This window comes from Lethenteron reissneri, chromosome 58 (genome assembly GCF_015708825.2).
Source record: "Lethenteron reissneri isolate LAM-NWPU_2019-01 chromosome 58, ASM1570882v1, whole genome shotgun sequence".
Classification (NCBI taxonomy): domain Eukaryota; kingdom Metazoa; phylum Chordata; class Hyperoartia; order Petromyzontiformes; family Petromyzontidae; genus Lethenteron; species Lethenteron reissneri.
The window spans coordinates 8,949,821-8,967,063 of NC_083836.1; the positions used below are offsets into that span (position 1 = coordinate 8,949,821).

General features: G+C 44.4%; 2 protein-coding genes across 2 annotated transcripts; both read right to left on the reverse strand.

Annotated features, from left to right (window-relative positions):
* Positions 1 to 1,431: 1,431 nt before the first annotated feature.
* On the reverse strand, positions 1,432 to 2,457 carry LOC133357466 (olfactory receptor 1M1-like). Its single transcript, XM_061575411.1, has one exon. It carries the CDS (start codon positions 2,455 to 2,457, stop codon positions 1,432 to 1,434), a length of 1,026 nt encoding a protein of 341 aa, XP_061431395.1.
* Positions 2,458 to 8,711: 6,254 nt separating this feature from the next.
* LOC133357476 (olfactory receptor 52P1-like) lies at positions 8,712 to 11,025 on the reverse strand. Its single transcript, XM_061575420.1, has 2 exons — positions 10,953 to 11,025; positions 8,712 to 10,262 (listed from the first exon to the last, which is right to left on the reverse strand). Exon 2 carries the CDS (start codon positions 10,186 to 10,188, stop codon positions 9,202 to 9,204), a length of 987 nt encoding a protein of 328 aa, XP_061431404.1. The 5' UTR covers positions 10,189 to 10,262; positions 10,953 to 11,025; the 3' UTR covers positions 8,712 to 9,201.
* Positions 11,026 to 17,243: the final 6,218 nt, after the last annotated feature.

The following is a 17,243-nucleotide window of genomic DNA, read 5'->3' on the forward strand; positions in this document are numbered from 1 at the left end:
CAATGCTTGACTCAGGGAGGAGGACGCCCCTGCCATGCATAGTCCCATGGGATGTTGGCTACCAACAACAAGGCAACTGCTATGACTAATTGGGAATGGGACGCAAGCGTAGGATTGATCACCCTGTCGCTGGCCGCCTTTGGGGAGGGTGTATAGTATGAAAGGCCGAAACACCCTAGGAACCAAAGGGTCACTACTGACGATGCGCTCCCCAAATTTCACCAGGCTCACTGTTCATGAACTCTTGGAAGTGCTTGCACAAAGGATAGTAACATCTCATCCTGTGTTCTTTGGAATCTGCATCCCAAACCTGAACAGCTTAATATCCAGTAATTTTAACTGCACAACATTCTAAAAAAATTGTAATCTAACAAATTTAGACGAAATGTAACAATAGTTGAATACAAACAATGAATAAGGCTAAGTGAAAAAAAGATAATTGCGCTTTGCATTAAAAACAACTTTGATTTTTGGAAAGGAAAGAGACTGGAGGCAATTGCACAAAATATTAATGTAAACAAATTGGTTATAGGCAGCCATAAACCATTAAAATAAACACCATCTAATCATATACATTTACAGGGGCCTTTCTCAAGCCTATTCATAGTAATTTATTTAAACTCAGCTATTGTTGGAACCAATTTTGAATGCTATTGAGAGGCCTAAGTGATTCCAGTTTGAGGTGCGCGCACTGAATATAATGGCAGACCAAATATATTATTCTCAGAAGCTTGGACTGGGGGAAATGACTGAAGATAAGCGGTAGAGAAGGCTACAGAAACTGCAGGGGTTAAATGTAGGCCTTCACAAGGCGACCAATAATTGACATGTCATCACGTATTTTAGATATGTATTCTTGAGATGAGTGGGCTACAGTCTTCTTTGATCATAGAGTATGTTTGCTTAGCTCTCGGATGTGTTTTCAGAATGCGCAGAGTATTTTCGGCATGATGTCCCGACGTTTTGCTCAATATGCAAAGAGCACTTCAGGAACCCGAGAATACCGCGGAGAGTTATACAGCGCAAACGAGAAACTCCACACAGTACGAAACTGTTGTTTGTCCTCAATGTCCCACGAGAAAGCAGTGAGTGTATGTTTGAGTGGACTTTATTTTTATTTAAAAGCTTCCAAGCAACATTGGGCTCCTGGTATGCCGGAGATTGTGGGTTCGATCCAGACCCGGCGCCTGTATATGTTTAGTTTCCATGTTTTCCCCGTAGTCCCGTGGATTTTTCTCCGAGTCCTCCAGTTTTTCCCTCCACATTTAGAATCAAGAAGTGTTTAGAGCATTTTGCTGCTATTAATTTCCACACGTTGATAAGCCACTTCGCTGAGTAATAATTTGTGGCTAGGCTGCTTCTGACAACGAGCTACATAGTTCAGTGAGCCTTACCTGGTAAAATAAAAATAGCTTATAGTTTAGTTTTACATCACATTGGTACATTTTTTTGGTTTGCATATGAACGTTTACTCCCTGAAGCACACACCTTGTGATGTCTTGAACTTCTGGAAATTGTCATAACAACTTTCTTAAAACACATATTTGCCTCCTTTCTCAACTCCTTGGTTCTGACGAAGTAGATGCTGATGTTCGCTATTGGGACGAAGAACGTTATGATTTGAGAAAGACAACGGATATTTCTTGCTTGAACGGTTTGAAAATCCTTGACTATACGCGGCACGAGTATAGTTATGAAGACTGCGATGAAAAAAGCGGCAAGCAAGAAGACATGAGTCAGAAAGGTGTGCAGGGCTTTCATCTTGGAATCGCTCAGCTGTGTACGTTTGAACTCATAGAGGATCATCACGTAGGTGTAGGCAATTAAACACAGAGGTAGCCCAAAGAGCACCACCATCATCACCGAGCTGTACGTTTCTTGAACTCGTGTGTCATTGATGGATAGGCGAGCGAATCCTAAGTAATCGCAAAAAATGCCCGGCATATCCCTGTTGGCGTCTTTCAACGTCAATTGCATGACAAGAATCGTCAACGGTAACAGTTCCGCTATCGCGATGACCCAAACGGTAGCTACGACGATCATCGTTCGTTTCGCGGTCACGACGGTGTGATAGTGCAACGGGTAGCAGACGGCCACGTAACGGTCCAATGCCATTGCAGTCAAAGTGAGAGACTCCACAATGCCGAAGACGTTGATCCAAAACATCTGCGTGATGCAGGACGCGCGCGATATTCGGTTGTCGCCCGTTAGGAAAATGCCCAGCTGTTGGGGCAAGCTGGCCGTGCAGCCGATGATGTCAACCAGTATCAGGTTGCACATGAACGCGTACATGGGCCTGTGCAACTCCTTGGAGACGGTCACTGTGCCAAGCACCAGCAGGCTGGATAGGATGGTGATAACGAAGATCAGCAGGAGGACGCTGAATGCGAGCGCCCGCCAGCTGTACGCAGCTTCGAACGTTCCAAGCAATATCACTTGTGAGTCGTTGCTCTCCATTGCAGCCTCGATCCCTCCAGCGCTTCAACAAAAAACACAACCCATCACATCATTGTCATTGCTGGAGTTGGCCAAACGTTCAAATTTAGGACCACGGAGCTTGTCTCTGGGTTTCCCATGCCTCTGAATTGAAGGAAACTGCACGTCAAATGTGTTATTTCACCTTGCACACTTCATGTTTAAAATTAAAATAGGCTATGCTTTACTTATATTATACAATGCCTGTTTCGTATGAGTAGCGCTTTGTGGTTCTCCTATGGATACTCATCCCCGCTCAGAGCTGTCAGCAGATGAGCGCAGCCTAAGTGCTTCCTTAAACATGATGATGATAATACTTTATCATTGACTTGTGTCACATACTGATATTTTATGAAAGCATTGTGCAGTTACAGTGAATCGTATTTTTATTCACATTTAATCATACAGCTGAAAGGCAGCAGTGGGAATAAATGAGTAAAACACATCTTGGACAAATAGAGATTAAATACAATTTAAATACAAAATCTATTTCGACGAAATGTGACACCAAAACAACACGTTTAAAACACCCGCAGCCTTCGCAAAAGCTGTGAACCACGCAACAATGAGCTACGACGCAGAGAGTGTGGCAATTCTGTTCCACTCTCAACACAAACATATCAGCCGTTTACTTGGAATAATCCTTCACTGAGTGCAGAATTTACAACAATGCATGTGCATGGTAACTGTTTATTTTTTACACACTATATGTTAGTGTATTCTTTATTCGCTATTTAGAACAAAACAATGCATTGTTACATTTTGAATACTCTGCTAAAATACGTGCTTACACGTTTCAAATAATACAGCGAAATGCAATTTATGTGAATGTGTGTTATGCTCCATATTCTGTAGACAGTAACATCTCAATAAACTCACACCGGCTAAAGTAAAATGTGCCCCGCTCGTGATAGTATGACGATCTTCTTACCTTGGAGCCTGCTTTCTTCCGCGGTAATATGCTCTGCGAGTTAACGGGCAGCTTATTTATACACCTCTGAGCATCACGTGGGTCACCGCATCTAATGGCTTGCCGGTTAATGAACCCTTCCAAGTAAAGGAATGTAATTCCTTTAACAACGCCCCCTGTGTACAGCAAAAACAAAGCGCTTCTTCGTGAAATGCGATTTAATTGGGGTTATTCTCGAGGTGGCCGGGTTAGTGGGCAGCGCTCTGCCGGCTAAGCTCGTCCCAAAGCTGAAGTCTGCATTAGTAATCAGTGGCACAACCCGAAACACAAAGATCCCCCGTGTAGCCTTAACAGACTGTAGGCGCAAGTGATGTTATCGAGCACCTGTAAAGGCCAGCACGGCACACGAGGGGGTGGGTGACCAACACCACGCCCGGCCGCGTTTGTCTCCCCAGTGGCGATGTTTGCACACCGCGCCAGGTACTCATTTGAGTCTGAGTCAACCTAGGAGAGGCCCAAGACCGGTTCAGATAATCGTCACCGGTGTTGGCCGTGAGTTGGAATCGAACCCGGGTCGCCAGGTTCGTAGCATAGCGCGCTTACCGCTACGCTACACACACACAAAAACACACACAGACACACACACAGAAACACACACAGACACACACACACAGAAACACACAGAAACACACACAGACACACACTCAGACACACACACAGAAACACACAGAAACACACACAGACACACACACCGACACACACTCAGACACACACACAGAAACACACACAGACACACACACAGACACACACACAGAAACACACACAGACACACACAGAGAAACACACAGACACACACACAGACACACACTCAGACACACACACGCCAGAGAAGCCATACAGAACAACAGCGAAAACCCATGCAGTAGCGTCAGTAAGATATGCGATTCATGTTCCACAGCACCCTTTGTCAATCCACAGCCGGATGGATGCCCCCCCCCCCTACCCGGTCATGGGGTTTGTTTGACCATACTTCACCATGTTGGTGAGTGCGAGTTACGGAAGGTGCATGCCTCGCTGGGAGCGGCTGGATAAGTTCAGTAATCACTCGTCGCTTATATTAGCTGTGGGTGGGAATCATACTCAGGCAGTCATGGTTCAGAGGAGAGTATGCGTTAACCACTGCACACCGCGGCTTTGTATTTCGGAAGTGTAAGGGAAACTAACTATCTGGTGATTTTGTCAATCTTGTGTTTGCACCAGGGAGAAGTGGTCGGTGGATGTAATGGTACACGTTGCTCTGTGTGTACTGCGGTTCGGGTTGCCAGCTGTTCGCGTTTGATCTCTACAGTCCGGGAATTGCGAATTGTATTTGGGTGGCAGGGTTTGATTTGTACTGAGATCTGGCACCAGTATTGGGTTGGACTGTATTACGGTAGATACACATAAGCTGGTCTGTAGCAAAGTTCGCGCCCCCAACTGTAATCGACCCAGCACTGTACGGCAGGTTTTCTCATGGAAAGTGTTATCTGTAGCTTAGTTGACAACAGTGCATGGGGCATATGGAGACTTCCGCGACTAATATCATCCATAAAAGAGGGTTTTTGGATGAGATCGCGTAAATATATAAATGTTGTGTCGTTCAAACCCGCCACCACCCGACACAGCCAACTAGTAAGGGTTGTCACGTAAACAGAACGTGGCCAATTCGTCACTAGTACAGCACACCGGTGTGTTGGAGAGCCAAGCCACAACATTTACAATCTGAGTACGACGTTTCACCAGTAATTACAACTAGCTTCATCGGGCAACAGCCAGATTTGTGGAGACGTCTTACTGTTTCGTCTATTGCATGCCACTTGGAGTCGCGTGAAGGACTGAAATCCTGCAGCGCCCCCCCTGCTCAAGAAAGCACATATACATGCCCGTCTGAAGTTTGCCAATGAACATCTGAATGATTCAGAGGACAACTGGGTAAAAGTGTTGTGGCCAGATGAGACCAAAATGGAGCTCTTTGGCATCAACTCAACTCGCCGTGTTTGGAGGAGGAGGAATGCTGCCTATGACCCCAAGAACACCATCCCCACCGTCAAACATGGAGGTGGAAACATTATGCTTTGGGGGTGTTTTTTCTGCTAAGGTGACAGGACAACTTCACCGCATCAAAGGGACGATGGACGGGGCCATGTACCGTCAAATCTTGGGTGAGAACCTTCCCTCAGCCAGGGCATTGAAAATGGGTCGTGGATGGGTATTCCAGCATGACAATGACCCAAAACACACGGCCAAGGCAACAAAGGAGTGGCTCAAGAAGAAGCACATTAAGGTCCTGGAGTGGCCTAGCCAGTCTCCAGACCTTAATCCCATAGAAAATATGTGGAGGGAGCTGAAGGTTCGAGTTGCCAAACGTCAGCCTCGAAACCTTAATGACTTGGAGAAGATCTGCAAAGAGGAGTGGGACAAAATCCCTCCTGGGATGTGTGCAAACCTGGTGGCCAACTACAAGAAACGTCTGACCTCTGTGATTGCCAACAAGGGTTTTGCCACCAAGTATTAAGTCATGTTTTGCAGAGGGGTCAAATACTTATTTCCCTCATTAAAATGCCAATCAATTTATAACATTTTTGACATGCGTTTTTCTGGATTTTGTTGTTGTTATTCTGTCTCTCACTGTTCAAATAAACCGACCATTAAAATTATAGACTGATCATTTCTTTGTCAGTGGGATAACGTACAAAATAAGAAGGGGATCAAATACTTTTTTCCCTCACTGTATATGTGCATTGTGCTCTTTGCAGCCTGGAGAGAGGGGGTGCTGTGGGTGGGGCTGGGGAGATGGGGGCGTTGAGTCAGTCCATTGGCGTTGATTAAATATAGACTTTAAAGTGGCTCTGGTGACAGAGAGGAGGGTGTGGGGTATAAAGTAAACGCTACATTATTTTTTTTATTGTGCCAGGTAAGGCCGACTGAGCTATATCGCTCGTTCTCAGAAGCGACCTGACCACGAATGATAGCTCAACGAAAGTTTCTTATCGTGTGGAAATTTATAGCGGCCAAGCGCACGTTTACAAATGAACGGGGCCACTTGGAGTAGTGGTAAGGGCCAAAATAATCCATTTCAGAATCAGAATATTTACTTATCGTGGAAATATCTGGTGAGCAATGGATTTATCTTGGCCGTGTTTTTGTACGTGTGCTTGCATGTGGGGGAGAGGTAGTGTAGTGGTTAGCATGCTGCACTACGAACCTGGGGACCCGAGTTTGATTCACGCTCACGGCGAACATCAGTGACAATTATCTTAACCGGTCCTGGGCCTTCCCTAGGTCGACTTAGCTTCAAATGAGTACCTGGTGCGGTGCGTAAACATATCGCCACTAGGGATACAAAGGCTGCTGGGCGTGGTGCTGGTTACACACTTCCTCGTGTGCCGTTCTGGCCTTGATAGGTGCTCGCTAACAGCACTTTCCCCAACAGTCTGTAAAGGCTATACGGGGGATATTTGTATTTGTTGCACTATATGCATGTCGTGTATAGATATTCATTTGTGTGGACTGTGTGCGACCCATCCGTATGATGGTATGCATCTGCCAGGGATGGGAAAGTTCCAGAAAACCAGTGCCAGGGCTGATTTTCACAAAATGAACTGCTTAAGCAGCTGGATCGGAATATTGGAAATATGGTTACCACCTGTCCTAGGAAATGTGTAAGTCTCCCAGGAAAAATGTGCCAAAGTGACGAGATGTTATCTCCCTCGCCTGTTATGCAGGAGGTTGTGGGTTCGATCCCTATCCTGATGTCTCTTATATTTGGAGTTTGCGTGTTTGCACGGATAAGCCACTAAGTTGAGCTGTCACTTGTGGCCAGGTCGCTTCTGAAAAGCTCAGTGAGCCTTATCTGGAAAAATAGAAATAAAAGTTTAGGACATGTTTTTTACTTAAATTAAGTCCCAGTTTTTGTAATATGAATACGCCATTCAAGACTTGCATTTCCATGTAGAAGTTTTCCCATCTTCTGGTATTGTAAAATATTATTGGTCTCATCATGTCCCGGATTTTTGTACTTCAGAGTTGGTGACCCGAAATGAATGTGGCAGATATGCACAGCGGAATGCAGTCCCACAGCAGTGGAAACAGCCACTTTGGAATAGCGACCAGTGGTATTGGGCCAATATTCTTCAAAATCAATTTCCAACATGCAACAGGGCTAAAAACCAAAGGAAATTACTTATAACACCCCCATAAAGCTTTCATTGGATGTAGCTTGTTGTGTTTTCAATACGGTGACGAAAAACATTCATGAACAGCAACCAGCATGCACATAACACACTTAAAATTTTAATGAGTAAAAATACACTCAAGAGATCTATAGATTAATAACCGGTAGACACAGTGAATTGGCAGGTTCACTTTGTGTGGGTACTCCCATCTCTAACACGACGTCTCGTCAGCATAGAAGAGTAGTTCAAATACCCTCTCGAAGGCTCTTGAGCTCCCTGTAGTGGAGGCCCTTCCACCAGAATTAGCATTAGCAAGCCACTGCGGGGCTGCGCCTTTACCTTCTGACAGTCAAAGCTCCATGCATACGAGTGGACAAGAGAGGAAGAATTCACAAGGAGACCAACGAGTATTGCACATTTCAGATTTTATTCAGTCAGAATAGTAATTTATTTGTACTGGATACATCCGGTGAGCTTTAAAGCTCTTTTTCACACATGTTCAGGAGGGACGGGTCAGAACGTTACACCAACAAATGCTACAACAACACGATAGGAGTGCAAAGGTAAGCAAATCACTAATAAATGTACGAATAAAACAAAACAGTTTTTTTTTATTTTACAAGGTAAGGCCCATTGAGATATTAGCTTTTTTTTTTATCAGAAGCGACCTGGCACACGTAAGATAGCTCAACAAAGTGGGACATAGCAGGACCGGGAGAAAAAAAAATCCATGTGGCCACGGGAAGAACATGCAAGCTCCAAATATACAGGTATCAGGGTCAGGATCAAACCCCCGACTTCCTGCATACAAGGCAAGAAAGATAACATCACGCCACCGTAGCGCCCCTTAAATGATAAAATAATAATTATACAAGTTCAATTAACGTAAGTATATCAATTTTCAAGCTTGAGAAAGGCAGTAAAAAACAGCACAAACAGTACCAAACCACACAAAGAAAACACACAGTCTCTCAATTAAATTATATATTAATAACATTGAACAATCGATACACAGATAAGGGTCAAAGTTACAACTCACAGTGTCAAAAGTGGCTGTATTCAGCACTAATCTTGTTTCAGAATATTTTTTAGGGAATATGTACGATGTTAAGAGAGGTAACAAGGTTGTTCCAACACGTTGGTGCTGCAACGGCAAAGGCGCTGTTACCGATTCCAATTCGTGTTCTTGTGATCGTTAAAATGCAATTAGATGGACACCTTGGTGTTCTCGGATTTGACAATGGGACAAATGACTTCGCTAAGTGTAGTGCAGATTTGCCAATAAGGATTTAATGAACAGGACCCAGTGTAGATTTCTTCTCACATCAAGTGATGAGAGATTTTATTTTAAGTGGAGGTCACAATTGTGGGTCCTGTATGGTACATCCAGTACAAATCGCAGAGAAGAATGATGAAGCGGGTTTAGTCTGTTTAGCAATTCATTAGTAGCTGATCTGTTTTTTTATGAGAGGCTACTGTTGTTTTACACTTTCACAAACATGTTCTGTCCATACAATATTATACTTTTGTTTAAAATTCTTCCAATTAACTTTCCATCGCCGATTACAATTTGTAATATTCGATTTCTTTAAAAGCAAATAATCACTCCGCTCGAACAGAAACTTTTTTTAGCTTTGAATTGCTCAGTGCTCGTGGAATGATTTTATAAAACCAATTCACTACCTCCTTCCTCAGCTCCTTGGTTCTGAAGAAGTAAATGGTTACATTTGACAGGGGCATGAGGAAACTGGTGTACTGGGCACTGCAGCGGATGTTTCGCACCTGAGCGCTGTAGAAATCCTTCACGAGCCGCGGCACGAGAACCGACAGGAAAAGTGGAATGAAGAAAAGCATGAGCAGGAGAAAGTGAGTGAACAGGGTGTACAGCGCCTTTTTCTTGAAATCGTTCGAATGCGTCCTTTTGCACTCCAGAAGGATTCTAAAATAGGTGAAGCTGATCACGCTCAAAGGCAATGCGATGAGCACCACGATGATCCCCGACCCGTAAGCTTCGTGGATTCGCGTGTCGCCCGCGGACACGCGAGCGAAGCCAATGTTGTCGCAAAGAATGCCCTGCATTTGCCTGTCGCTGGCTTTGAGCTTCAACGGGGCAAAAAGAATTGTAACCGGCACGAAAGCGGCTATTGTAAGGCTCCATAGGCTGAAAATTATAATAACGGCCCGTTTACCGGTAACGATGGTATGGTAGTGAAGCGGGAAGCAGATGGCCACATAGCGGTCGAATGCCATGGCAGCAAGTGTGAGAACCTGCATGATGACGAACACGTTGACCCAAAACATCTGCGCCATGCAGGCGGTGCGCAGAATCCGGTTGTCGCCCGTCAGGAGCATTTGGAGCTGTTTGGGCATGGTGCTCACGCTACTGATGAGATCGGCGACCACGAGGCTGCACAGGAACGTGTACATCGGCTTGTGCAGCTCCGCGCGGGCGGCCACTGTCGCGAGGACCGCCACGTTGGCCACGATGGTGACGACAAAGAGCGGCAGAAAGAGGCCAAAAGCGCACAGCTGTATGCTGTAGGGTGCTTCGAACGTTGCAAGCATGATGAAGGAGTCGTTGCTTTCCATTGCCTCCTCCTTCAACAACCCACAAAGGGATTATAGGAAAGAAAGATAAATCGAGGCGTCCGTTGAACGTTTTCCTGGAGCACAGAGACACATTTCATCCGCCACTGAGCATTGTTCAAAGCGTTCAATCGATACACACATGGCACGCAAACGATAACAAAGATCCCCTCTATAGCCTTTACAGACTGTTGGGGCAAGTACTGCTAGCGAGCACCTATGAAGGCCGGCACGATAGACGAGGGGCTGGGTGGCCAACAACACGCCCGGCCGCCTTTGTCTCCCCAGTGGTGATGTTTTTTTTTACACACCGCACCAGGTACTCATTTGAGGCTGAGTAGACCTAGGGGAGGCGCCCAGGAACGGTACAGATAATTGTCACTGTTGTTGGCCGTGAGCAGGAATCGAACTCGGGTCGGTGGGTCCGTAGCACGGTGCGCTAATAAATACACCACCGCTCCCCCAACTAAAAATTTGTCAATGCATTGCCAACGATACACACACAACGTGCAACACAATACATCAATAGTACTTATAAGTACACATCGTGATTGATTAACATATTTTTGTTTATCCCCAACATTATATCATAAGCATTCATACTGTGTTAAAAAATATCTATATTTAGCGAAGTCAGCTGCATGGTCAAATGCAGATTGCGCACTAACCAGAGTGAAACTCAGCTACAAGTTCACCCATATTGTAGGTTGTTGAATAAAATAATTATAATAAGTCTTAACATATTTTCTGATCACACCCAATCTCACCCGATTGCCAGCCACTCTGCAATGGTCGAGCCGACGATTAGCACTTGTGTATTTATACACCTCTGCTCACCACGCGAGTCTCCTAACAACCGAGGCTTGATGGCTGCGTGTTCTGGTGATGGTCACAGCTTGTCAGTGAATTAATAACTATCGTTACCATCGGGGAATACTGGGGGAGGAGCATTGGCACAGTGGGTAACGCGCCGTGCCACAAACCCCAGTAACTTCATGATGGAGTTCGCGATTCTTGGCTGCAGCGAACGTCAGTGTCAAGTGACGTCTGAAGAAATTGTGGGTAAGCCCCCCCCCCCCCCCCCCCCCATTTTAACAACCTTCATTGATCAGCGTGGCGAAGTTATAGACAAACGACCCCCGTGACCGACGCGTGGCGTGGCTTTCGCGTGGCACTGCATTGACAAATGGCAGTCATTGTTATGATTTGAGAATACCAGTTGATCGTGTTTGCTTGTAAGGTATCTCGCCAGAGTGCTCATTCATAAGATTCATCATTTCTTGACTTAGAGCATTGGGTTTTTCTCCCCCCCCCAAGCCTAATGGATGTTTATAGATACATAAAAAAAAAATTCTCAATAAAGGTTTTTGGGTTAGATGGCGTTAAGTATACATGTGTTAAATTTCGATTTAAAGCTTTCGTGACTGCAGGGATTAATCTTCTTGGTTCTTTCGGTAAAGTCACGTAGAAGGGAAATAATAAAATAATAAAAATATAAATAAAATAAAAAATGTGTTGTAACCCTCCACCACCCGACACAGCCAATAAGGTTTGTCACGTAAACAACGCGCCAATTAGTTACTACTTCAGCCCACCGGTGTGTTGAAGAGTAAATCCACATTACTGGTGTGTCTATGCACTTTAAAAATCGTCGAGATTGAAAACTAGTTTCTTCAGAACTGCTTTTCGTGTTTAGTTTGCCATTCCCCCGCATCGCTGATTAGCACGGTTGGCTACATACGGTGCAAAAGAAGTTCAACATACAGTCGCAAATAACATCTATAAACCTACTTAAATTGTACAATACAAATAGATAACATGATACAAAACATAGAATACGATAAAACGCATCAATAAATGAAGCTGTAAAAATCTTGAAGTTTTATATACCTCAACGCAAAACGTCGTGGACACTTGAACGTTAACGATACGCCATCTAGGCTTGTCCTCAGCCGGTAGACGGCTCGATGCCCCTGGGCAATGCGAGTGCCCTGGCACGTTGCGCTGTGCGTGCCACATGGTGTGAAGTAAACTAGGCTGAAGCCCAAAGCAGACAGTGAACAAGCTATAAACACGCGAGGTCGATTAAAATCTAAAACACTTTTTTTATTTTACCAGGTAAGGCCCACTGAGCCGCATCACTCTTTTTCAGAAGCAACCTGGCAACATATGATATCTCAACAAAGTGGCTTGTCACGTGGACATGTATAGCAGGCAAATACTCTGAATGCGTGATGTTGATTCTAAATGTGGAGAGAAAAACCGGAGGACCCGGAGAAAAATCCACGCGACCATGGGAAAAACATGGAAACACCAATTATACAGCAGGCGTCAAGATCAGGATTGAACCCACGACCTCCTGTATACCAGGCAAGATAGTTAACATCTGGCCACCGCGGCGCAAAGAGCAGTTCTAAAGAAATGAGTTTTCAATCTAGACATAAGTGGATTATCACGTGTACATTTATGATAGCTAAATACTCTAAACGCACGTTTCAATGGTCAATGTACACCAGCGTTTCCTATCGGCGCAAACTGTCGTGATCTAATGTTCCCATGCTGAGCTGAGTCAACCCCTTGATCTCTTCCTTTTCTTGCCATCTTTCGCTTCCTCTCGCCCGTCAGCAGCCAGCCTTAAAACACCGCTGCCAAAACATACGAAAGGAGCAATGATAAATGTGAGAATTTTAAACAGAACCGAACCTTAAATAATGGAAAAGTGAGCTGCAGAACTTTTAGTTGAGCAAGTATAACGTCGAGACTTAATTATCTTTGTTATAATTAGCCAGTGAAAAAAATGCAGTTGAGGATATTATCGTCATTTTAATTGTATTGAGTCGAATATAGAAGCAATCCGTTGGCCTTCAAGAGCTTTAAATGCTTCTAATGGGCCCCATATGGAACATAACCCTTTGAGCATTGCAAGATTGTTCCATGCTGCAATTTATATATATTAGACACCAAGGGAAATAACTCCTTTGTGGCAACGAGATGAAAAAATTAAATGAGTGCTGCGTCTGGTTGCCATACATTCGCTGTTGCACCTGGGTTGCTGTGTTCAGTTTTTTTCCGTGTTTTTACGTTGATTTTGAACGCTACGATAAATCGGCAAATCTGATTTATTATTTACGTTTTATCCGCTATCAATTTTTTATGCATTTGTTTCTCCAATACAATAAAAAAAAAACCATGAGCATAAAGTGATTGGACCTGTAGAGGGATATAAACTAAAATAAAATAATAAGCATTTTACCAGGTAAGACCCACTGAGCAATGGAGCTCTTTTTCAAAAGCGACATGGCCACAAATGATATCTCGACGAAGTGGCCTATCATGTTGGAAATGTAGAGCAGCAGCCAAACACTCTAAACGCAATGATTCTAAATGTGGAGGGAAAAACCGGAGGACCCGGAGAAAATTCCACGCGACCACGGGGAGAACACGCAAACTTCCAAATATACAATAGGCGTCAGGTCGGGATCGAACTCACGACCTCCTGTAAACCATGCGAGATAGTTGACATTACGCCACCCTGGCACCCAAAAGGAGGGAATGAGCAGGCAAAGAAGAAACGATGACGTTGAGACTGTGGAGAGACACGGGCAAGGCTGCTTGGGAGAGGAGCAGCAGCTGAATTCGTGCTTGGTATTGTTGGCTTTGGTGTTCGCTGCAGTGAATGGAGTTCGGTCTTTGGAGACCAAAACAGTGAGCAAGGGAGCTGCCAAGATTGTCGAAATAAATTTCATATGAACAGGTAGTTAGTTGCATTTGAGTGTTCTCATGCACTGGTCTTTTTTAATGCTGAGTTATACGGACCTCACTTTTTGTTATTGTGCAATTGAACCTTCTTATATAAATAGTTGAATCGCAATATAGAACTCCCCTTTCCATGCTCACAGCAAGTTAGCGAGTGGTAGAGTCACTGTGCGTGTGACTGCTTTCAATGAGTACATACCTGGTGCGGGGTGTGATGCTGGCCAATCACCTCATGTTCCATGCTTGGTTCTAGATTTGAAGTTTTCGTGACTGCGTAGCGGTTCGCGCGCTGCGCTATGAACCCGGCAACCCGAGTTCAATTCCTACTCACGGCCACCACCAGTGACGATAATTATCTGAACCGCTCATGGACCTCCCCTAGGTCGACTTAGCCTCAAATGAGTACCTGGTGTGGTGAATACACATCACTGGGGAGACAAAGGCGGACGGCCAACCACGCCCTTGTGTGCGGTGTCAGCCTTCATAGGTCTTACTCGCTAACAGCACTTGCCCCAACAGTCTGCTGAGGCTACACGGGGGATATTTGTTGCGTGCAATTGTGGTGACTCTGCCCCGCTTCCGACAAGCCAGCATTAGGACTCAAGGTAATGAAAATAATTGTTTTCTATTTGTTTTATTTACGACACAGTAATTTTTTTATATAACACATTCAATAACACTGACCATATGGGCATTTAAATACAGTACAATATTGTTCCAACTTACGAACGGGTTGTGTCGAGGACTGCCCCTACTCGCCACGAATTATTAAATGTCAATTATAACCCAGGACATTTGACTTCGAGTTGCTTTAATCCACTGTACTTTGTGGGACGCTGAGGTTAGACATTTAGCTTTACACACTATTACCATTGCTTACATGAATTATAATTTGCATTAGCAAATGTTGTCTTACCTACGCATTCAAACATAACCAACAGTGATAAGACCATGCATTACAGGGCCCAGCTCAGGCTCTTCCATGTGCGTGACCCACTGGGCCCGAACCCAGGCCTGACTATGTGCGCCACTGACAAGGCCGGAGTGCAGGCCCGCCCACTTCTAGAGATGATGTCACTACTGATGATACTCATCTTGACTGGTGGACCCCGCGTGACACGGAAAATCAGCAAGTAAAACAAGCCCTCTCATTGGTACTTAACGGGCCTGAAAGCGGATTGGTTAAAGGGAGGGAAATTTTATGGAGTGGAGAATACAAATGGAAAGAGGGGGGAACGGATGATTGACAGAGGTCGGTTAGGATCGGTTAGGGAAAGTGGGTCAAGGAACCTTCGAGAAAGGGGCTTGAGGGATAGATAAGGGGGAAAAAGAGAGCTCGGGACGCTTGGAGAAACGGGAATTCTAGAAGACCGTGTCTCGTGCCTTCAGAACTAAAGGCTGCTACTGTTGAAGACGACTGTGTCATGTGTCACTAGACGTGTACGCCATCATCTGTGCCCAATGCGAAGTCTCGACCACGCGTGCCACTAACAAGGCCTAAATTGTACTCCACCATATGCGAGATTAACTAGGCCTCGACTTTTCTGATGAAAAATTATCTGACAGAATTCTTTTTTCAACGAAGCTTAATGCTATACAGTAATTATAATGTAAGTTTTAACTAACATTTTAAAGCAATGCCAGTTTTATGATCAATTATTTTAGCTTATGACTGGACTTTCATTAAAAATTGGGTTCAACTTATAGTTGAAACTTAAAAAATATTGGGAAGTGTTCTTTGAAGGAATATATTTCCTTTACTTAGCCATTTAGTGCAGAAAAAGTAGATCAATTGCATTTGACATTAGTACAGCAAAGATACCAAAATGGAAAAGCACCTAATGTTTCAGACTATGGGAGTGTTGATATCTTTAACCTAGCAAGGAACGAATATGGATATAAAAACAGACATGCAAAATATTGAGAGCAACAAGAAATGTGAAAGCAAAGTCTTCAAACCACGCTTCGTTATCTCCATTGATCGTTTAATCCGACACTGGACACAGTAACGATCTGGACACAGTACCATTGGTGAGTTCCTCTGGCAGGCAAGCCTGCGTTGTCTGGGTCATGTACCCCACATGCCCAGTCCCCGAACGCCCAAACAGCTTTTGTTCGGCCGGATAGAGGGGGCTAAGGGGCCATCCATTTAGTACGTACTCAAAAATCTGTCACAACTTGACCCCTCACCGTACACACGCGTACATGTTACACCCAACCCCGACCTGCGTATGTATGCTTGACGCACCCCCCGAACCTATAGAAGACAATATTTAATCCACGCAGAAACGACCAAGGATTAATAATATCAGAGTATGTTTTTTTTGTTTGCATTTTGACCACAAGTATTGTGGTTAATGCAGACATGATTCCTTGTAAAAAGATTTCAGTTTGGCGTTTTAACCACTTAACACCTGTTTTGTTGCCAGATAAAAGGGGAAAACCCTATTCTAATATTAACGTGTTTAAGTAATCAGTCCACCACGGGCTTCATTAAATAATTAAGTTGCACACCTTTAAAAAGTTTGTCTAGTGTCTGCTAGGTTCAAACACTGGGTTTATTTGTGTTGATCTTGTTTACTAGCTTGCGGCCTAGCTTTACACCCAGCTTTGTACAAACAGTTATACTTGACCGTGTTATCCACCCTGATTGGTTATTCAAGAACACGTCTATTGTGATCTTACATTAGATCTTACATTAGTACTGTCTATTGTGATCTTACATTAGTACTGAAGTCCGGGCAGCAGCAGCACGAACAGAGCACCGTGGCAGTTCAAATCTTGAGCCAGCAGCAGTCAGCAAGTGAGGCCAGATTGAAGGATGTGTAATCCATGGGACTATATCAGACTCACTGCTGAGCTGTGTGATAACTGCAGTCAGGGGTACAGTGGCATACAAGTGACACCTCTCCCACAGTCCCACCTCTCCTGGTAGTACTTGTCTGACAGCTGAAGAAACTGAACTGTGGCTTATTTGAAGTCCAATGTAGAAAAAATATTTTCGAGGCTTCACCCCCCCCCCCCCCCCCCGTTTCCTATGCGTACGTACATTATCAGTAATACACAAGCAAACGCATTTTGGTAAAATCCCCCTCCCCCCTCCTTGCGTACATACTAAATGGATGGCCCCTAAATGGTCGCGGCATGGGCTGGAGAGATGGAATTATGTGGTATAAGTATATGAAGTTGAGTGGATTTGTGAATTACTGGTACCATAGGAGTCAAGTAGGCCTCGGCAAGGTAAAGGGTCAAAAGCAACGAGCCTACCTTTACCCTTACAAATTACCCGATTACAGGGTAAT